The sequence below is a fragment of the Moschus berezovskii genome, chromosome 18 (genome assembly GCF_049115385.1).
Source record: "Moschus berezovskii isolate FMDL1 chromosome 18, NW_MosBer_1.0, whole genome shotgun sequence".
Classification (NCBI taxonomy): Eukaryota; Metazoa; Chordata; class Mammalia; order Artiodactyla; family Moschidae; genus Moschus; species Moschus berezovskii.
The window spans coordinates 36771711-36794528 of record NC_142477.1 but is presented as its reverse complement, the minus strand read 5'-3'; the positions used below and the strand labels follow the sequence as shown (position 1 = coordinate 36794528).

Genomic DNA, 22818 nt, shown 5'->3' with positions numbered 1-22818 from the left:
AAGTGTTCACTCTTCAGTCCTCTCTGCCGTATTTGATTTTATTCCTACTTTATCTATTGGGCGTTTCATGCAAAGATGGGCTCAATAAAGGACAGAAATGGTATGGAACTAACAGGAGCAGAAGATATTAAGAAGAGGTGGCAAGAATACACAGAAGAACTGTACAAAAAAGATCTTCACGACCAGATAATCACGAAGGTGTGATCACTCCCACTCACCTAGAGCCAGACATCCTGAAATGTAAAGTCAGGTGGGCCTTAGGAAGCATCACTACGAACAAAGCTAGTGGAGGCAATGGAATTCCACTTGGGCTATTTCAAATCCTAAAAGATGATACTGTGAAAGTGCTTTATGTCAGCAAATTTGGAAAACTCACCAGTGGCCACAGGATGGAAAAGGTCAGTTTTCGTTCCAGTCCCAAAGAATGCTCAAACTCCTGCACAATTGCACTCATCTCACACGCTAGTAAAGTCATGCTCAAAATTTTCCAAGCCAGCCAGGCTTCATCAATACATGAACCGTGAGCTTCCAGATGTTCAAGCTGGTTTTAGAAAAGGCAAAGGAACCAGAGATCAAACTGCCAACATCCACTGGATCATGGAAAAAGCAAGAGAGTTCCAGAAAAACATCTATTTCTGCTTTATTGACTATGCCAAAGACTTTGACTGTGTGGATCACAATAAACTGTGGAACATTCTGAAAGAGATGAGAATACCAGACCACCTGACCTGCCTCTTGAGAAACCTGTATGCAGGTCAGGAAGCAACAGTTAGAACTAGACATGGAACAACAGACTGGTTCCAAATTGTGAAAGGAGTACATCAAGGTTGTATATTGTCACCCTGCTTATTTAACTTATATGCAGAATACATCATGAGAAATTCTGGGCTGGAGGAAGCGCAAGCTTGAATCAAGATTGCTGGGAGAAATATCAATAACTTCAGGTACGCCGATGACACCAACCTTATGGCAGAAAGTGAAGAAGAACTAAAGAGCCTCTTGATGAAAGTGAAAGAGGAGAGTGAAAAAGTTGGCTTAAAGCTCAACATTCAGAAAACTAAGACCATGGCATCCAGTCGCATCACTTCATGGAAAATAGATGGGGAAACAGTGGAAACAGTGGCTGACTTTATTTTTCTGTGCTCCAAAATCACTTCAGATGGTGATTGCAGCCATGAAATTAAAAGATGCTTACTCCTTGGAAGGAAAGTTATGACTAACCTAGATAGCATATTAAAAAGCAGAGACACTATGGTTTTTCCAGTAGTCATGTGTGGATGTGAGAGTTGGACTATAGAAAAGCTGAGCACAGAAGAATTGATGCTTTTGAACTATGGTGTTGGAGAAGACTCTTGAGAGTCCCTTGGACTTTGAGGAGATCCAACCAGTCCATCCTAAGGGAGATCAGTCTTGGATGTTCATAGGAAGGACTGATGTTGAAGCTGAAACTCCAGTACTTTGGCCACCTGATGTGAAGAGCTGACTCATTTGAAAAGACCCTGATGCTGGGAAAGATTGAGGGCAGGAGGAGGAGGGGACAACAGAGGATGAGATGGTTGGATGGCATCACCGATTTAATGGACATGGGTTTGGGTGGACTCCGGGAGTTGGTGATGGACAGGGAGGCCTGGCGTACTGCAGTTCATGGAGTCGCAAAGAGTCGGACACGACTGAGTGACTGAACTGAACTAACTATCTGTGGGGCGTGACCTTAGGGTGATTCTGGGAGAATTTAGGATGAGCTGTACCTTGGGAAAGGTTGGAAGGGAATGGAAGAACAAGTGCTACCATTTGTTACAAGAGGCTTGTTGAAGAAAATTTACCCCAGTCACCCGTCAAAAGATCAACCATGAAAGTGTAACCAATGGATTATCTGTGCAGGAACAGCTGCAGAAATGGCTGGACACAGATACTGTGCTGAGCTTTAGGAAGCTTCAGGACTCCTTACTAAAAAGAAATATTTTGGCAAAACCTCATGCTCACTTCTGTAAGAATGTAAAAGCCATAGTTTTGCCCTATTCTAACCTCAGTACCGCAGAAATCTTCTAGTCATAATACATTCTAACCAAAATTGCCTGATGTCTGGTAAAACCTGACAGTGGCTCTTCTGTGAGACAGTGTCATCCCTTCTGAGCATGGCCTCTGCCAGCTGTGTGCTCTGTGGCCTCCTTGATGCTGGGTTTCTAGGTGTCGAAGTACACCAATGACCTGCACCAAAGGGAGAACATTTCCCACTGCCCCAGTCTGCACATCGCCTGGCTTGGCTGAATTCTCTCTGGAGTATAATCATTGTCCCTTTGTTTAAGAACCATCATGTTCTGATAGGAAAAGGCAAATGCTGACAATTCCAAAGACCATGGGAAGCTCCTGGAGATTGTTAGAACTGTTCTAAACTGCCTTAGAAACTAGATCATGTTCATTAGAAATAAATGTATGTAGAACAGATACCTGCATTCACTGAAACTAGTTCTTACAGGGTCTCTCTGACAGTATTGCTACAAAGGCTCAAAATGATCACATACATTTGGGATGTGTGCACATTTCCTTGATAAAGGGTGAGACTAATACATTAGGGCAGGTATTTCTCTCTAATCCTGATAGGTGACCATATAGTGACTGTGCATGCTCAGTTGCTCAGTCCAATTCTTTGCAACCCCATGGACTGTAGCCCACCAGGCTCCCCTGTCCATTGGATGTTGCAGACAAGAATACTGGGCTGGGTTGCCATTCCCTCCTCCAGGCAATCTTCTCTACCCAAGGATCAAACACCCATCTCCTGCATTGGCAGGCAGATTCTTTACCACTGAGCCACGTCGAAGCCCATAGTGATGAAAATCAGAGTCAGATACTTCCTTGACTTTTTTAAATTGCACTCATCTTGGTGCTATTCCATCTGACTTGTCCTATATTAATTGTCAAGTAGGATAAAAAAAAAAAAAAAGAAAGTGTTAGTCACTCAATCATGTCCAACTCTTTGCGACCCCATGGACTGAGCCACCAGGCTCCTCTGTCCATGGAATTCTCCAGGCAAGAATACTGGAGTAGGTTGCCATTCCCTTCTTCAGGGGAACTTCCCGACCCAGAGATTGAACCCACATCTCCTTCATTGCAGGCAGATTCTTTACTGTCTGAGCCAACAGGGAATCTCTTTATCCTCTGTAATTGTCAAGTCGGATCAACCAAGTAGAGATATTAACACCCCCAAAATATCAAAATATACATGTATCAATATGTAGGACTTCATAAAAATAATAGGATTCATTGAGACAGATTTAAATATATGCTATGGAATAAGGATTATATAGTTTACCATATGCATAAATATATAAAATAAACTACACAGTAAAGATCTGATAACTTTCCAGTTGCCTTTTACTAATGAACTAGTGAGAACTCTTAGCCTAGAGTAGCTAATCTATTTTATTTTTTAGTGTTTGCCCTAGAATTAGCAACATATGTTTACAGCTAATCCAAGTCCACTTTCAAATATTAATAGCATTATACCACTTCATAGGGAGTAAGAATACCTTATAATAACAAAATAATCCTAGTTACTGCCTCTTGTCTGTTGAATCATTTCTGTCATTCATTTCATTTGTATGTGTACCTAAGCCCATATACATATGTATCATACACACATAGGCATCATAATCAAAATAACTGAATATATTGTTGGTATTATTATTAATATTTTTAATAAACTGTTTTCTGTTAGATCAGCTCAGAATTTAAAAAATGCAAGTTTTTATTTAACCTTCATTTATTGCTTTTTTAATGCTTTTCCCTTTTTTAATATAGACCCAAGTTTCTGATTTTAATGTTTTCCTTCTTTCTTAGCATTTCTTTCCCACAGGTCTACTGGCAACAAATTCCTTCCACTTTTATTTGTCTGAGAAAGTATTTCTGCTTCTCTTTTGAATGGTAATTTCACAGGGTGCCCAATTCTAGGTTGCTGTGTTTCTTCTGTTTTTTTTTTTTTTTTTTTCCTCTCAACACTTCTAGAATTTCACTCCACTCTCCTCTTGCTTGTGAGATTTCTGAGAAATCTTATGCAGTTCTTTCTTTGTGCCTCTGTGAGTAAGGTGTTTTTTCCCTCTGACTTGTTTCACAATTTTTTTCCTTTGTCTTTGATTTTCTGTAATCTGAATCTGAATATGATATGCCTAAATGTAGTTTTTGAGCATTTATTCTGACGTTGTATCTTGGGATATCCTGGATCTGTGGTTTGGTATCTGATGTTGTTATTATTCAGTAACTCAGTCATGTCTGACTCTTTGTAACCCCACGGACTGCAGTACACCAGGCTTCCCTGTCCTTCACCATCTCCCAGAACTTGTTCATGTCCATTGAGTCGGTGATGCCATCCAACAATCTTGTCCTCTGTCATCCCCCTCTCCTCCTGCCTTAAATCCTTCCCAGCATCATGGTCTTTTCCAGTGAGCTGGCTTTTCACATCAGGTGGCCAAAGTATTGGAGTTTCAGCTTCAGCAGCAGTCCTTCCAATGAATATTCAGGATTGATTTCCTTTAGTGTTGACCGGTTTGATCTCTTTGCAGTCCAAGGGACTCTCAAGAGTCTTCTCCAGGCCACAGTTAAAAAAACATCAATTCTTCAGCGCTCAGCTTTCTTTATGGTCCAGCTCTCACATCCATACTTGACTACTGGAAAAACCATAGCCTTGACTAGATGGCTTTTGTTGGCAAAATAGACTCTCTGCTTTTTAATATGTTGTCTAGGTTTATCATAGCTTTTCTTCCAAGGAGCAACATCTTTCAATTTTGTGGCTGCAGCCACCGTCTGCGGTGATTTTGGAGCCCAAGAAAATAAAGTCTGTCAGTGTTTCCATTGTTTCCCCATCTATTTGCCATGAAGTGATGGGACTGGATGCCATGATCTTAGTTTTTTGAATGTCGAGTTTTAAGCCAGCTTTTTCACTGTCCTATTTCACCTTCATCAAGAGGGTCTTTACTTACTCTTTTCTTAACGTTAAGTTGGTGAAATTCAGGTTCCCATGGTGGTCCACTTATGAGCCTCTGCTTTGGGAAGTTGGGAATCTGTGACTCCTTCTATTCATCTGTCTGCGTCTCAAGTCTTGGAGATACCAGTTTGACCTATACTCTTTCCTCTCACATGCCCAAGAAGAATAGTTGGCTTTTCAATCTGTCCAGGTTTTTACTTGTCATTACAACAGAGTGGCAACTTCTAAGTTCCCTACATATGGAACTTATAACCAGAATCCTTTCAAAGGAGGCTAATCTAATGTTCTCATATTCTACTGGTCATCTTCATCGCACCCCGTCCCTTTTTTATCACATGCGGCCAGCAGAGATTAGTCCCTCCCCTGTTTCCAGGACCTTAGTTTGGTTCCCTAATAATGCACTTTCTGGGGATTTCTCAGGTGGTTTCTCTGAAGGCTGGCTTTGCTCAGTGCGCCCTGAAATTGCTGGCTGACTGCTTTTCTTATTAACCTGTGGGTTTTGTGAGATGTTTCTAGCCTCAGCCTCTTTTTTAAGCATGTGCTTTGCCTGATGTGTACATAACAGGTGTAGAAGAGGAATTATAAGCAAGAAAGATTACTTCTTGATCCTAAGTTTTGAAAATGGATCCTACCTCATTCCATTAAGCATTCTTCAAGCACCAGCAATGCTCCTATTTGAGCATATCTTATGTACTTACTTATTTCTTTAAAAATTTCTTTCTGATCATGACAGTCGGTACATGTAAGAAGTTCATTGGGATTTCAGGGAGGAAGAAATTATTGGCATTAAGTCTTAACCAGTGTTGTAACAAGTGTGGGTTTCAGCAATGGATAATAATAAAATCAAACCTCATTAGTTGATATCCAGTTAATATTTGTACAGAGTCGGTCACGACTGAGTGACTGAACTGAACTGAAGTCAGTTTCAATGTCCTTTTGAGCTAGAGAAACAGTTGTATAAATCAGGGTCCTGCAAACTCCTGTTTACAGTAAGAAGCTTACATTATTGGAGTATGAGGACGGGATGAGTTGGATTTGCTCTATTCCCTGGTATCAGAGTGTGAAGCCAACCCTGACCTCACAACATTCAGAAGAGAGAGCTGTGCAGGCAAATAATGTCCCATGATTAGTGAGTGGGTTACAAAGAGGCTTCACGTTCAGGTTAAAATCTTTTCTCAGGGACCTCAGTTCAGTTCAGTTCAGTTCAGTCGCTCAGTCGTGTCCGACTCTCCGTGACCCCATGAATCACAGCACTCCAGGCCTCCCTGTCCATCACCAACTCCCGGAGTACACTCAAACTCATGTCCATCAAGTCGGTGATGCCATCCAGCCATCTCATTCTCCGTCGTCCCCTTCTCCTCCCGCCCCCAACCTTTCCCAGCATCAGAGTCTTTTCCAGTGAGTCAACTCGTCGCATGAGGTGGCCAAAGTATTGCAGTTTCAGCCTTAGCATCAGTCCCTCCAATGAACATCCAGGATTTATCTCCTTTAGAATGGACTGGTTGGATCTCCTTGCAGTATAAGGGACTCTCAAGAGTCTTCTCCAACACCACAGTTCAAAAGCATCGATTCTTCGGCGATCAGCTTTCTTCACAGTCCAACTCTCACATCCATACACAACCACGGGAAAAACCATTGCCTTGACTAGACGGACCTTGGTTGGCAAAGTAATGTCTCTGCTTTTTAATATACTATCAAGGTTGGTCATAACTTTCCTTCCAAGGAGCAAGTGTCTTTTAATTTCCTGGCTGCAATCAGCATCTGCAGTGATTTTGGAGCCCCCAAAAATAAAGTCTGACACTGTTTCCACTGTTTTTCCATCTATTTCCCATGAAGTGATGGGACCAGATGCCATGATCTTTGTTTTCTGAATGTTGAGCTTCAAGCCAACCTTTTCACTCTCCTCTTTCACTTTCATCAAGAGGCCTTTGAGTTCCTCTTCACTTTCTGCCATAAGGGTAGTGTCATCTGCATATCTGAGGTTACTGATATTTCTCCCAGCAATCTTGATTCCAGCTTGTGCTTCTTCCAGCCCAGCGTTCCTCATGATGTACTCTGCATATAAGTTAAATAAGCAAGGTGACAATATACAACCTTGACGTACTCCTTTTCCTATTTGGAACCAGTCTGTTGTTTCATGTCCAGTTCTAACTGTTGCTTCCTGACCTGCATACAGGTTTCTCAAGAGGCAGGTCAGGTGGTCTGGGATTCCCATCTCTTTCAGAATGTTCCACAGTTCATTGTGATCCACACAGTCAAAGGCTTTGGCATAGTCAATGAAGCAGAAATAGATGTTTTTCTGGAACTCTCTTGCTTTCTCCATGATCCAGTGGATGTTGGCAATTTGATCTCTGGTTCCTTTGCCTTTTCTAAAACCTGCTTGAACATCTGGGAGTTCACGGTTTACATACTGCTGAAGCCTGGCTTGGAGAATTTTGAGCATGACTTTACTAGCATGTGAGATGAGTGCAATTGTGCAGTAGTTTGAGCACTCTTTGGCTCAGGGACCTAACATGCATTAAGCACTGTGCCAGGACTTAGGGGACATCATGTATATACCAGAATGTATACATCATTTATATCCTCACAGGAGCCTTATACAGACTCTCATCAACATGAGGATGAGGAAAATGAGGTTGGAGGAGGTTAGAAAGTCTGCCCAAGATCATCTGATACATGTTAAAAGCAGGATTCAAAACCATTTCTAATTCCAGTGGTGGTGGTGGTAATGTCGACATTGTGGTTGTTGTTGAAGACACACACACACATCAGTGTGTTTGAGCTCTTGCAGTGATGGGGTTCAAGTTCTTCTTGACTGAACCTTCATTATGAAGGATAGATCTGAATTCACTGTTCAAGGAAATCAGAGATAAAAGGAGTCAGGAGCCAGAAAATACAAAATATATGTTTATTGGGAACTGAAATTACAAGTTGATAGATTTAGATGGACTTGCCAACAAGACATTTCATTATATAATTCCTATTCTTCCCATCTTCTATGAAGTTAAATGTTATTTCTGTTTATTTAAGAGAATTGTGGCAGTGTTTGTTTTCATCTCATATTGTTAAACTCAAGGTTATGTCCAGTTTTAGGAGAATTATCAATTATATGCTAGTGTAAAATTTAACTTGTACTGCTTAACTGGCTCTCAAATGGTTGTTTTTTAAAAAAGATCTTGTTCTTTGTCAGTATTTTAAAGACTTGGTATACAGTACTTTGAATATCTTTCAGGTGCTGTGATTAAATATTCAGTGCTTGAGTATCTTTGATCTTCTGTTCCGTTCCGTTCCGTCGCTCAGTCGTGTCTGACTCTATGCGACCCCGTGGACTGTAGCCTACCAGGCTTCTCCGTCCATGGGATTCTCCAGGCAAGAATACTGGAGTGGGTTACCGTTTCCTTCTCCAGGGGATCTTCCCGACCCAGGGATCAAACCCGGGTCTCCCGCATTGGAGGCAGACGCTTTAACCTCTGAGCCACCAGGGTTGATTTTAAGTTAAAATAATAGGAAATCTTACATTTTCTGCCACAGATCATTTCAGTAAGCTAAGTCTTCAGTTTATCCCCTGATACATTAAATTTTTGAGTCAGAAAAATCTTGTATGAGCTAAATTAACCATATAACACTGTCCCTTTATTTTAAAATCGCAATATTGAATTGAGAATATGATGAACTGTATTGTTCTGTTTAATTTTGTTTTGGTTTTGGACATAAGAAACTTGTTCTTTATATCAAGGGATAATTTTCACTCAAGATGATCAGGTTCAAGTACATATGAAGATACTTTTTTAAAAGTAAAAGTTCTTAATTAATCTCTCACTGTGTGTTGTCCGATTCTTTGCAACCCCATGGACTGTAGTGCACTCGGCTCCTCTGTCCATGGAATTCTCCAGCAAAAATACGGGAGTGTGTTGCCATGCCCTTCTCCAGGGGATCTTCCTGACCCAGGGATCAAACCAGGTCTCTTACATCGCAGGTTAATTGTTTACCTTCTGAGCCTCAAGAAAGCCCCAACCACTCATACCAGTGTCTAAAAATGTTTACTATATGTTTACAGCTTCATGGTGACATTCTCATTGCTATATGTGGAGACAGTGACTCAGATTCCTCTATAAAACTTTGGGTTTGATTCTCATCTATTTAGAATGTGATTGATTTCCACTTACTGCCCTTTTCAAGTAAATACTTATAGATAATCAGTTAGCTTAGTTCTGGGCCAACATATTGATTGGCACCTTAATTACTTAGAATTTCTTTGTGGGCTGTGTTCAGTATGTAAGTTAAAGGGTCAAAAGGCAAGCCAGATTTAAAATTCAACATCATTTTTCTTTTTTGAATTACAGGAAAAGGTCAGGGTCACATAGATTCAACCTAAACTGTTACACTTTCTGCATTTGCAGTGTTACATCAAGATCACTACTCTTAAAATAATGACTGACTGTGACCCCCTCCACAAAGAGGTATTACAATATCCTATGTCAGAGAAAGATTCTGTTATTTCAGCAGTTGGTTTACAGAGTTGATTAATGACTCTGCCACTCATAATTAATGGTTTGAGTTTTTATTACAACGGAGACGTTATCAGTCAGGGGTGCCCTGCACACCCAAACAGAATAACTTGACTACTTTCAAAGGTGTGCATAGGGCTTAGGAAAGCCAGGAAAAGTGATTCATTACCTCTGTCCATCCATTAATAGTAGAGGATGGAGGGAACAAAGCTACCATCCTAGGCCTAAAGAAGTGAAAGAAGGAGCAGTTATCCAAAGAAACAGTGTCTCCATTCCCCAAATCTAATTGGAAGCCACAGCAATCCATAGCATCAGCTTTCGCAGAAAGAGGATGAAATGAAAAGGCAATAGAATCAGTAGTGGTGAGTTTCCTAGCAAGCCTAGCTCTGGGTCTTGACTCAAGAGAAGAAGGAAGCTAGCATTTATTGAGTACTGTTCCAGTTACTATTGCTATATAACATAGCAACCTAAGTTTAGGGTACTAAAACAACCATTTTACTATATTCTATAGGTAAGATTGGGTTTCTTACCTATAAAATTGGACTGGTAAAGAACCTACCTACCAAAGTAGGAGATGTAAGAGACTCAGGTTCAGTCCCTGGGTTGGGAAGATCCCCCAGGAGAAGGGCATAGCCACCCACTCCAGTATTCTTGCCTAGAGAATCCCATGGACAGAGGAGCCTGGGGGACTACAGTACATGTGGTCACAAAGAGTCAGACACAGTTGAAGCGACTTAACATGCATGCACTTAGGTAGGATTTGTAGGTCAGAAATTTAGACAGGATACAGTGGGGATGGCATGCCTTAGCTCCACAGTGTTTGACACCTCAGCTAGGAAGACCTGGAGGGCAAAGAATGATTCAAATGCCTAGGAGCTGGAATCATCTGGAGGCTTCTTAACTCATATGATTGACACTTGGGCTGGATAACTAATTGGGGACTGTCAACTGGAGTACGTATACCTGGTCTCTCCAAAGGTGGGGGCTTCTTACTCCATGGCAGGTGGAGGGTCTTGAGAGTGACAGATTCTAAAGAATTGGAGGGAAGCCACATGGTCTTTTATGACCTCACCCCTGAACTCACGTGACTTCATTTCTGCATTCAGTCCAAAGTCAGGGTAACTAGAGAAGAACATACCAAAAGAGAGATTATTGTTGCAGCCATCTTTGGAAAATACACCTTGTCACCAAGGCAGTATGAACTAGCAATGTTGAGACATTCTGATGGCAGTTGAAACAAACTTTTCCATGTTAATGGTAAAATTATATTAACCAGAATTCACTTATTAGCCACTCTTTCCATGATTAAACTTTATCTTTTCTTCATGGATTATAGATTATGAAAGGAGAAGACACTCCCAGAAATAAACTAGCTCAGCATCACACTCTTAAGCAGTCTGAATGTCATTATTCTCATTTTGTTGCACTTAAACTAGTGATGAGTAGAAGGAAAAGTAGAGAATAGAACCTAGGACTCTTGGATTTTATTTGTCTGATTTATTTCACTAGAATTTGATAAGGGATGGAATCACAGATTACATTTTATGAAATGAACAGAGAAGCACCTGAGTAGAGTCAGAAGCACCTGGCCAGGTATTGTGTCCCTATAACCTGGGAGAAATCAGTCTACTGAGTCAGGTCCCCTCATTGGAAGGTTTGGCCTTAGCTTTGTATCTGTGAAGTGAGAACTCAAGAGCTAGAAGAATAGAAGATTAGTGGTCTGTGGTGATGGAAAAGACTCTTGAGAGCCCCTTGGACTGCAAGATCATACCAGTCAATCCTGAAGGAAATCAATCCTGAATATTCTTTGGAAGGACTGATGCTGAAGCTGAAACTACAGTCCTTTGGCCACCTGATATGAAAAGCCAACTCATTGGAAAAGACCCTGATGCTGGGAAAGATTGAAAGCAGGAGAAAGGGACAACAGAGGCTGAAATGATTGGATGGCGTCACCGACTTGATAGACATGAGTTTGAGCAAGTTCCAGCAGTTGGTGATGGACAGGGAAGCCTGGCGTGCTGCAGACCATGGTGTTGCAGAGTTGGACATGACTGAACGACTGAACTGAACTGAGTGAACAATAAAATACTGTTGATTCATTTTAAAGTCTTCACTTACTATTTTGCATTTCCCTCTGACATTTTTGAATTTGTTGTTGTTCAGTTGCTCAATCATATCTGACTTTGTGACCCCATGGATTGCTGCACACCAGGCTTCCTGCCCTTCACCATCTCCTGAAGTTTGTTCAAACTCATGTCCATTGAGTCAGTGATGCCATCTACCGTCTCACCCGAGATACAATCTCTGGCATCTGAATATGCAAGCTAGCCCCAGATATTGGCATGAGTCCATGTAAGGGCATGTGAGGCAGTGCGTGGTAGGGGAGCCCCCCAGTTTGGGTCCCACCAGCATTGTGGATATGGGGAATCCCTTCATGTCATTGGTACTAAAGCAAGGAAGTGACTAGCTTATTGGTGCACATGTGGCCCTTCAAATTCTGGGCTTCACCAGTGAGCCCACTCGAGGCCCAGATGCCCCGAGAGCTCAGGGTGCCCGTCTCTGTGCTGGCCAATTGCTCTCTTGCCTGGGGCCTCCATCTTCAGTCTTCCCACCCAGCCTTTCCCATTTGGCATGGAATCATTGGCTCTCTCAGGAGAGATGATGACACTCTTCCTACCTGCCCTTCACCTCTCAATCCGTGATGGCTGGCCATTCCTCCACGTTCTCTTGCCAATGATGTCCTAGCTAGTAACGCCAGTGGTCCTTTCTTTTCCCTTCTTAACCTGTATGACTTCACTGTGCCCTGTTTTCTCATCTGTCAGGTAGCAATAGTAATAATGTGGATCTCATTGGATTCTGAGGTTTTAATTATTATACATCATAGCAGATAACAGGTGCTATGTTATACATACACACACTTACACTTTTATATGTGTATATATTTGTCTGGGACATACATAGGTAGTCACACACACATATATACATACACACATACAAGTCTGAACAGTGCCCTGGGCGAGGCAAGCACTACATGGGTTAATTATTACCCAGTTAGTTAGTATTAGTCGTTCAGTTCAGTTCAGCCTCTTAGTCACATCCGACTCTTTGTGACCCCATGAACTGCAGCATGACAGTCTTCCCTGTCCATCACCAACTCCCAGAACTTTTGGAGTCCAAAATATAAAGTCTCATTGTTTCCATCGTTTCCCCATCTATTATGCCATGATCTTTTGTTTTTTGAGTGTTGAGTTTTAAGCCAGCTTTTTCACTCTCCTCTTTCACTTTCATCAAGAGGTTCTTTAGTTCCTTTTGCTTTCTACCATAAGGGTGGTATCATTTGCATATCTGAGGTTATTAATATTTCTCCCAGCAATCTTGATTCCAGCTTGTGCTTCATCCAGCCCAGTATTTCGCATGATGTACTCTGCATATAAGTTAAATAAGCAGGGTGACAATATACAGCCTTGACATACTCCTTTCCCAATTTGGAACCAGTCCACCATATTTGGAACAACAGACTGCTTCCAAATTGGGAAAGGAGTCACTTATTCGTGTGCAATTCTTTGTGCTCCCATGGACCATAGCCTGCCAAGCTTCTCTGTCCAAGGAATTCTCCAGGCAAGAATACTGCAGTGGGTAGCGATTCCTTTCTCCAGGGGATCTTCCTGACCCAGGGATCGAACCCAACTACTATTCTATATCCAAAATCAAATCCAGCCCCCACGTAGGCTGTGTTCACCTATAGACCCAGACATTTCTATGTGCTTTTCTTTCTTAGTTACTAACCTGGTGTCAAAGGCAACAGCATTTTTGATCCCTGCTGTCAGAACCCTCTACTTTAAAAAACATAACCTCTCAACTTCACAACATTATCTTGAATTTTATTCCTGTCTTTCAGAGTTTACAAGCCCCAACTAATATAAAGCTCCCATTCCTCTCTTCTTTTATTAAACTAAATAAGTCTGATTGTGTTGCAACAACTGGTGATGGCATCTGCTTTCAGTATTTAAATCTAACTTTGTGTTTTATTTGGCATATGTATGTTAATCTTGTCTCCACAGCTAGAGTGGAATCTGTATACTAGATTACATATTAATTTGCCTATGTCATCTGTGGTCCTTACTAAGGAAGATATTTTTCACCCATTGCATTCAGCTGCATGAGCAGATCTAAAGAGGTCCCCATTCCTACTTTAAAAACCAAATACTCCGGACTTCCCTGGTGGTCCACTGGTTGAGACTTCACCTTCCAATGTGGGAGATGTGGATTTGATCCCTGGTTGGAGAACTAAGATTCCACATGCTTCATGGCTAAAAGTCCAAACCATAGAACAGAAGTAGTAATGTAACAAATTCAATAAAGACTTTTAAAAAATAGTCCACATCAAAAAAAAAATCTTTAAGAAAATAAGAATAAAGACCAAATACTTTATGGACAACTTTCTCATCAGTTACAGGCATGATCAGGGATCTCACCCGACACTAAGAACGTGGGCTCGGGTTTAATACGTGTGAAACTTTCTGTTAAATCCCCAGGTATCCGCCGCCAGACTGCCCATTGCGTGAAGAAGGGCCGTGGGATAGTGAAAGCTACGTTCTGTGACCCAGAAACTCAACCCAATGGGAGACAGAAGAAGTGTCATGAAAAGGATTGTCCACCCAGGTAACTGTTGGTAACAGCTTGAGCTCTGTGTGTCTGCCTACCGTGGTGTCTGATTTCATAGTAATCAAGGGCTCAGTGAAGGGAGAGAGCTGGGTGGCTTCATTATTAAAATAAACGTAGGCAAGCTGTCACAGGTTTCTGTGGCTATGCTGTTAGAACCCGTGACAAGGTGTAAGTGGGGAACATTTTTCTTCCCAGAGAACAGTATTTCTTACAAAGCTCGTGTGATCTATGTTTAATTATTTGGTAAGATAAGACTTAAGTCCCAAAGCACTGTTGAACAGAATGGTGTGTAGATCATCCAAAAATTCTTTAGCTAATTGGTTTGACTTTTCCAAGAGCACTTTACCAACCAGTGCAATAGTAGTTTGTAGAGAATATGCTGACACTTTTGGACCAGTGCCTTGAAATGTGGACTTATAGACCAGGCTTGTTCAACCTCAGCACTGTTGACATTTGGGGCTGTATAATTCCTTGTTGTTGGGGGCTGACACATGTTTAGCAGCATCTCTGGCTTGTGTCTGTTTAGAAGTTTGTAGCATTTCATCTTCCTCGTCCAGGCTGTGACAACCATACATGTCTCCAAACTTTGCCAAATGTCTTCTGGGGGCAAAGTCACCCTTGGTTGAGAACTGAATAATAGAGGTATTCACCTGCTTCGAATCATAGATTCAAGTTTCTATAAGGCAGCTGGGATGTTATTATGAGGGGCTTTTGTTAAAAAGAGAGAGAAAGAAGGGTAGGGAAGAGGAAGAAAAAGAAAGAAAGGAGGGAAGGAAAGAAAGAATTAATTGTGGGGAGTGTTTTCATTCCCTCGTGTCCATAAACAGAGATGTATTTCATTTGCAGATCCCATCAGGCATTCATTCCAGTCCCAAGAAGACACTTTAAGAAGAGTTTAGTTTAACAGGAGGGGACTGGTTGGCACAATAAATCTACCAAGTGACAGGCAGAATTCTAAAGAAGAGCTGAAAGAATGAGATAAATGCCAAATAACTAGGTCAAAAAGAAGCATCTAGACAGCTCAGCTAAGGTGGACAGTGTCGCTTTCTTCTGGTCTCAGGCAGGGAGGTCCCAGAGGCAAGGGTGTTCTCATCTCAGAATCAGGTTGATTCTCTCTGTCCAGTTCTGGGGTTTCTCCTGGGTGGAAGGTGGGCTGTGAGGTTCAGAACTGGACCCCATCTCCATCAAGAGAGGACAGAGGTACCACTGTCCCCTCCCCTTGCTATGGCTCTACCCTGATGTCTTTATTGAGTTTGTTACATGTTGCCTTTGTTAGGTTTTGGTTTTTTGGCCACAAGGCATGTGGGATCTTAGTTCTGCAAGCAGGGTTCGAACCCACACCCTTTACACTGGAAGGTGAAGTCTGAACCACTGGACCACCAGGGAAGTCCTTCCCATAACTCTTTCACTGGGAAGAACTAAGGACTTGAGGGGAGGATCAGGCGCCACTAGATTTCGTATGTAATCATCACAGTTTCTACAGATCCTTCTCGGGGAAGAATGAGCCTGGAAAGAGGAATCTTTCTTATCGCTTGCCTTATCTCATCGATAGCCTGGTCCTTTGTGGAGTTTACATGCTTGCATCATATTTATCTCCATCAATGTCAATGACTTTCACCAGCCACTTCCTTTTGCCCTCACCAGCTGCCAACCACCACACACACCCTGGGATGCTCGCCTCACTTTTCAATACGCCCTTTCTGGTGAGTGGCTACCTTCTTAAAACCACAGCTGTTTAGTTCCTGAGTCTAACTTTGGCCTTAGGGTTCAGGGACATTTTTATTATTTTACTTACTCTGCCTGGGCCTTACTTAATATTACCAGCAAATCTTTGTTAAACATTCATTATTTCCCATGAGAGGTATGATGGCAATGATAACCGTGTTACAGTTACATGTACTGAGCCCTGTGCTTTTGTGATATAATAAAAGCTATGTCTCTGGTACCTGGTTCCAGGCAGAGTTCCTAAAACTCAAGGCTGACTAGCTGTAAGGCTGCAGTGGGTCGACATACAGCAGACCCCTCAAAGACAGGCATGTACCTCTCCCCTCACTTGATTTGTGTCTAAGGCAAAGCAAGCCCTGTGCTAGGTTGGTGGGCACCAAAAGATGTTGATGCAAGTGCTCACCTGATGAGACCAAGAGAGAGATGGGGATGTTAGCTGTGTCCATAAAAGCAGCATAGTCAGAGAAGACAGTGGATTTGGTAGCCACTCTCTGAGAAGAGTCATCAGTCCATATCTGACATTTTCTTATTCACCTGTAACTAAAGTCTTGGCCTCACTATTTTCAGAATTCATTTCCCATAAGGGTGATTATCTTTACCGATCTCTGCACTCTAACTACCAAAATTTTCTAGTTGAAGGCCATCCTATAAGATACCACCAGTGCTAGAAGGAGATGGATACTGGGGCCAGAGTCCAGAGGCTAATGGACGGGAGATGAGCTGAGGCTGGAGCCTGGTAGACACAGAGGAGGAGCCCTGACAGGAATTCCAAGTGATACAGGCTGAGCTCTGGGGACTGGAAGTTGGCCCTAAAGGGAGTCATGTAGTAGCTATAAACTAGCCTGCACGATATCCACTTCCCAGTCCCTGGAGCCTGCAAGCGTTACCTTATTTGGAGAAAGGGCCTTTGAAGATGTAATTAAGTTAAAGGGTCTTGAAATGGGCAAATTATGCTGAATTATTGATTTGGACCCTAAAAATTCCATCATAGTATCCTTATAGAAGCAGAGGGAAATTTCACATACACACACACACAGGAGAAACAATGTGAAGGTGGAATAGAAAGATTTGAAAACACTGGAGTGATGGGCTATAAGCCAGGGAGTGCTGGCAGCCACCACAGACCTGAAGAAGGAAGGAATGGATCTTCCCTAGAGCCTCCAGAGCGAGTGCAGCCCTTCCAACACTTTCACTTAATCCCAGTAATGCCGACTTGTCTATCTGGCCTCCAGAGCTATAAGAAACTAGATTTCTGTTGTTTTTGCCACCAAGTTTGTGGTGACTTGTTTGACAGCAGCCCTAGGAAAGTAACAGAAGCAGTGTACTAATGAATGCCAGCATAATGTAGAGTGGGAGCTTCCCGGGTTGCTCAGTGGTAAAGAATCAGCCTGCCAATGCATGAGATCCCCAGTGGGGAAGATCCTCTGGAGGAGGGCATGACAATCCATCCCAGTATTCTTGGCTGGACAATTCCGTGGACAGAGGAACCTGGCCTGCTGCAGTCCATGGGTCACAGAGTCAGATACAACTGAGCACACATGTGCACACACAATGTAGAAGCAAGAGAGAGGAGAGGCAATCTCTTCACCAAGTCACAGAAGCACCAAAGATTGGAAAATAAGTAACTACAGCTTTCTCAGGATTTTTTGGAATAGCACTGCTACTGCTAAGTCACTTCAGTCGTGTCCGACTCTGTGTGACCCCATAGACAGAAGCCCACCAGGCTCCCCCGTCCCTGGGATTCTCCAGGCAAGAACACTGGAGTGGGTTGCCATTTCCTTCTCCAATGTGTGAAAGTGAAAAGTGAAAGTGAAGTCGCTCAGTCGTGTCCGACCCTTAGCCACCCCACGGACTGCAGCCTGCCAGGCTCCTCCATCCATGGGATTTTCTAGGCAAGAGTACTGGAGTGGCTTGCCATTGCCTTCTCCGTTTGGAATAGCACAAATAGCACAAATGCATCACTTGCTAAGGAAGCTTAAGACTTATGACACATGTACACCAGCAAGACAGAGCTGTTGTCAGGGCTGGGACCAGCAGTCAAGCATCTGGATTCCTTGCCCTGGGACCTGATCACTGCCCATGGCCCTTGTCCTCTTTGGAGCTCTGTGGTTAATTAACATCGCTTTAGCTTGCATTTCTAAGAGCAGCATTATTCAGTTCAGTTCAGTTCAGTCGCTCAGTCATGTCCAACTCTCTGCGAACCCATGAATCAAACAAGGTAAATGATGTGCATGCTAAGTAGCTTCAGTCATGTCTGACTCTTTGCACCCCTGTGTACTGTAGTCCACCAGGCTCCTCTGTCCATGGGCTTCTACAGGCAAAAAATACTGGAGTGGGTTGCCATGCCCTCCTCCAGGGGATCTTCCTGACCCAGGAATCAAACCCAAATCTCTTATGTCTAGTCTCCTGGACTGGCAGGCAGATTCTTTTTACCACTAGCGCCACCTGGGAAGCTCCAAGATAAATGATATTTGGGGCTTTTCTCTGGAATGCTTCCTAAGCTGAGTGCACTGATGCAAAAAGATTCAGCACAAAATTTTTAAATGGACCGATTCCACAGCTTCCTCTCACAAAATCAGTAATGAACCTCTGGTATCACTGTCTGGAGTGGAAGTATTGATGGCCACAGATAGGTAGTAGGCTACCGGGCAGTCACTGTGCTATCCCACTTAGTACAAATGTGACATCCAGTGCTAAAGGTTTTCTTGGGGAGCTGATGGTCATTTTTGAAGCTGCTGCTTCTGCCACTGCACATCATTGCACTTCAAGGGAGGAAAACAATACATCCTATGCCCAATTTCTGCTGTTGCGTTGGAAACATAATTTCCTCCAGTTCCCTCCAAACAATTTGATGATCATACTTAAAGAAGAACAAAGCATATGCAATTTGACAACTCTTTTTAAATTTTTATCGTTTAGTAGCACTTTTTTGGTTTTGATTTCCCTCTGATATCCATTTCCCAAGGTCTGAGTTTCTTGAATTTCTGTACATGATTAATGCCTGGGCTCCAGCTTGTGGTCCTTAAAGATCCTAAAAGTAGCAGATCAAACCTGAATTTACCCAGTTCAGACCTCAAGCTAAAGCACAGCCTTTGGAGAAGGATATTAAAGATCCCAGTAGCATTTTTCTTTAAATTTGAAAGTAGGATGTCTGCCTTTGGTTTTGTTTTTATACCCAAGGTCACACACACATACTTACATGCATACATACATTTATGTTAAAAATTTATGATACCTATATTGGGATGGGTTACTTGACCCCAGATAGCTCACTTTATAGGAGAAGGAAATGGCAACCCACTCCAGTGTTCTTGCCTAGAGAATCCCGTGGACAGAGGAGCCTGGTGGGCTGCTGTCTGTAGGGTCACATAGAATCGGACACGACTCAAGCGACTTAGCATGCATACATGCATTGGAGAAGGGAAATGGCAACCCACTCCAGTATCCTTGCCTGGAGGATCCCAGGGACAGAGGAGCCCAGTGGGCTGCCATCTGTGGGGTTGTGCAGAGTCGGACGTGACCGAAGTGACTTAGCAGCAGCAGCAGCAGCTAACTTTATTGAAAGTTCTCATATTTGTCCTCATATTATATATATATATTCATATTCCTTTTGCTGTATCTGTATTGGTTTATTTAATGCTTCATGACTAAAGTCTTTCTCAAAAGTAACAACTAGCAAATTCACCTATATTCCTTCTATTATGCAGTTCATTTTTGTTGAAATAGGTAAGACTCTCTAAGGTCAGAGATTTTGACTCCTGAAGATGTTAAGTAGATACAGCACATAACAGGTTCAATCTCTGAAAATGCGTTCTAAAGTAGCATGTGTTGTATGCTTAGTCATGTCCAACTCTTTGCAATGCCATGGACTGTAGCCTGCCAGGCTCCTCTGTCCATGAAATTATCCAGGCAAGCAAACACCATCACATTATTATAATTATCCTCCAATTAAAATAAGTTAATAAATAAATTTTTTTAAAAAGGAATACTGGAATGGGTTGCCATTTCCTACTCCACTAAAGTAGCATATGATAAGTTAAACAGAATTTCATGAAATATTCTAACATAATGGATAATTTCAGAAGTCCTTCTTATTTATTATTGTGTTTCAGCTTCCCAAAAGATTCATGATAAGGTCAGGAGGTAGAGGGTAGATATTATCCCCAGATGGTAATGAGGTAGAGGTAACTAACAATTTTCAGAACCTACTGTTTTACTTTTTTTTAAATTTATTTCTCTTATACTTTATTTACTTATTTATTGCTGAACCTACAATGACATATCATAATTTCCCAAAGTCCGTAGGTTAGCATAGTTCTCACTCTTGGTGATGTACATTCCGTGGGTTTTGGCAAATATATAACGACATTACCCATTGTTATGTTACCATACAGGGCATTTTCACTATCTAAAAATCCTTCTTGCTCTGCCTGTTCATCTCTACTTCTTTCCTTTGGCAATCACTGATCTTTTTACCTTCTTTTAGTTTTGTCGTTTCCAGAATTTCAGATCGTGGGAATCATACAGTATATAACCTTTTCAGATTGCCCTCTTTCACTTAATAATAGACATTTAAGGTTTCTCCATGTCTTTTCATGGCTTGATAGCTCATTTCTTCTCTGTGTGAATATTATTCCATTATCCAGATGAACCGCAGTTTATCAGTTCACCTTCTGAAGGACATCTTGGTCGCGTCCAAGTTTTGGGGAATTATGAAGTTGGTGATGGATAGGGAGGCCTGGCATGCTGTGATTCATGGGGTCGCGGAGAGTCGGACACGACTGAGCGACTGAACTGAACTGAACTGAACTGAAACATCCCTATGTGGGGTTTTGTGTGAACAAAAAGTTTTCAGCTCCTTTAGATAAATACCAAGGAGTATGATTTCTGAATTGAGGACCCACTCTACTTCAAGCCTTTTCCATGTTGCCAAGTAATTTATTCATATTAGAAACTCTGATTGGTAGATTCTTTTATGCCATTTCACAGATGAGGACACTAAAGTCCTCAGATTCTTCCCAAATCACTTAGCAGAAGTGGTAGAGTCTAGATTTGAACCTGGATGAATCTACTGAGCGTTCTTTGCTGGTGCTAGTACACTGTGCTGCTGCCCAGCATCTCAGAATGAGCACGTTTCGGTGCTGAAATCAGAAATCCAAGTTTAAAATATTTCTCACACATTAAAACACAATGAAAAAGTTATTAACAAGCAGAAACTGACTTCAAAGCTAAACCATGCCTGCAAACTCACAAGGGGATTAAAGAAAGGAAATTAAGTTAATTTGCTTTTTTAAAGAATAATAAATGTCGATGGCTATCTTAATATTATTTGTCTTTGAAAGACTAGTCCAGTAGTTTCCTTAGATATGAATTTCAAGTTGCAACATCTTCCCCTGTCACCTAATTTTCATGCTATCTGAAAAGTTCATACCATTGTTCAGGGCTGTCATTTCCGCTCCTAAAATGATTTCATATGCAAGATTTAATCTTTTCATTTCTGAATTATTGTCCTTCAGTAATAATTTGTTTCTATACCCAATGTGGACCTTCTGTGTTCTTTCCCAAATGGATACTTAAAACAGATTTTTTAAAAAGATTTAATAAAAAGCTTCTGTTAATGTAAGAAATCTGTGTTATTTCATCAATGGCTTCCAGAATGAAAGTTTGTATGGCACACTCCAGGATGGAGTAGCCAGTCAAGAAAGAAATTCTTTGGAATTGAAAGTGTATCTGACTCCAGAAAGAGGTCATTTGAGTCATTTCTCTCTATGGACTTCTCTGTGAACTTTAGTTTACAGGAAAGCAAACTTCTGTCAGGCTAATGGTGCTCTGTATATTTAAATGCTCCATAAACTCCTATAACAGGTTTTTCCAGCCTGGTAGCGGCATGTAGGTTTTCATGCAAAAAGAATGCCTCATGATTTAAATCCAGGTTTCTCAGCCTGAGAACTAGAGCCATTTTGGGCTGGATGATTCTTTGCTGTGGGGGCTGTCCTGTGCCTTGTAGAATATTTGTCAGCATCTTTGTTTGCTTTCCACTAGATGCCAAGAGTACATGTCCCCCTTCATTTGTGACAAGCAAAAATGCTTTCATATATTCCCAAATGTCCCCTGGGGAGGTGGCTGTGGGAATCTCCATTGGGTGAGAAACACCAATCTGTTGTTCAGTGACTCAGTCATGTCCAACTCTGTGTGACCCCATGGACTGCAGCACGCCAGGCCTCCCTGTCCATCACATCAACTCCCAGAGCTTGCTTAAACTCATGTCCATAGAGTCAGTGATGCCATCCAACCATCTCATCCTCTGTTGTCCCCTTCTCCTCCTGCCTTCAATCTTTCCCAGCTTCATGGTCTTTTCCAATGAGTCAGCTCTTCACATCATATGGTCCAAAGTCTTGGAGCTTCAGCTTCAGCATCAGTCCTTCAAGTGAATATTCAGGGTTGATTTCCTTTAAGATTGACTGGCTTGATCTCCTTGCTGTCCAAGGGACTCTCAAGAGTCTTCTCCAACACCACAGTTCAAAGGCATAAATGACAAGAAAGGGGTCATTAAGATGGGGAAAGTCCATGAGAGTGGGTAGAAGAATGAACATGGTGTGAGTGGGGAATAACAAGAAAACCAGAGAAAATCAGGGATGAATAGGATACAGTGAGATTGTGGCTACACTGTTATAAAGATCAGTGAAGCACACTGTAATTTTAGTATGAATTATGTAAGATACAGAAATGTGTGTGCGTGTGTTTCAAGACCCTCAAAGAGCTTATAGTTAACTTGGAAAAGCTTCCTGTACTTTGGACATCCTTCAAACAGAAGGATCTGTATCTTGTACCCACACCCATATCAGTGCTTGCTCAGGAAGTTCTGACCACCAATAAACCAATAAAATACAAAATTAAACTCTTTCTAATCCTCATCACTCAGAAAACTATACGTCTTAATCT

General features: G+C 41.9%; 1 protein-coding gene across 1 annotated transcript in view; it reads left to right on the top strand.

Moving 5' to 3' along the window:
- ADAMTS12 (ADAM metallopeptidase with thrombospondin type 1 motif 12) overlaps positions 1-22818 on the top strand; it is a 391698-nt gene that overhangs the window by 296859 nt on the left and 72021 nt on the right. Inside the window, exon 17 of the mRNA XM_055422207.2 lies at positions 14022-14148. Coding sequence (XP_055278182.2) covers positions 14022-14148 — 127 coding nt within the window. The remainder of the gene's footprint in view (positions 1-14021; positions 14149-22818) is intronic.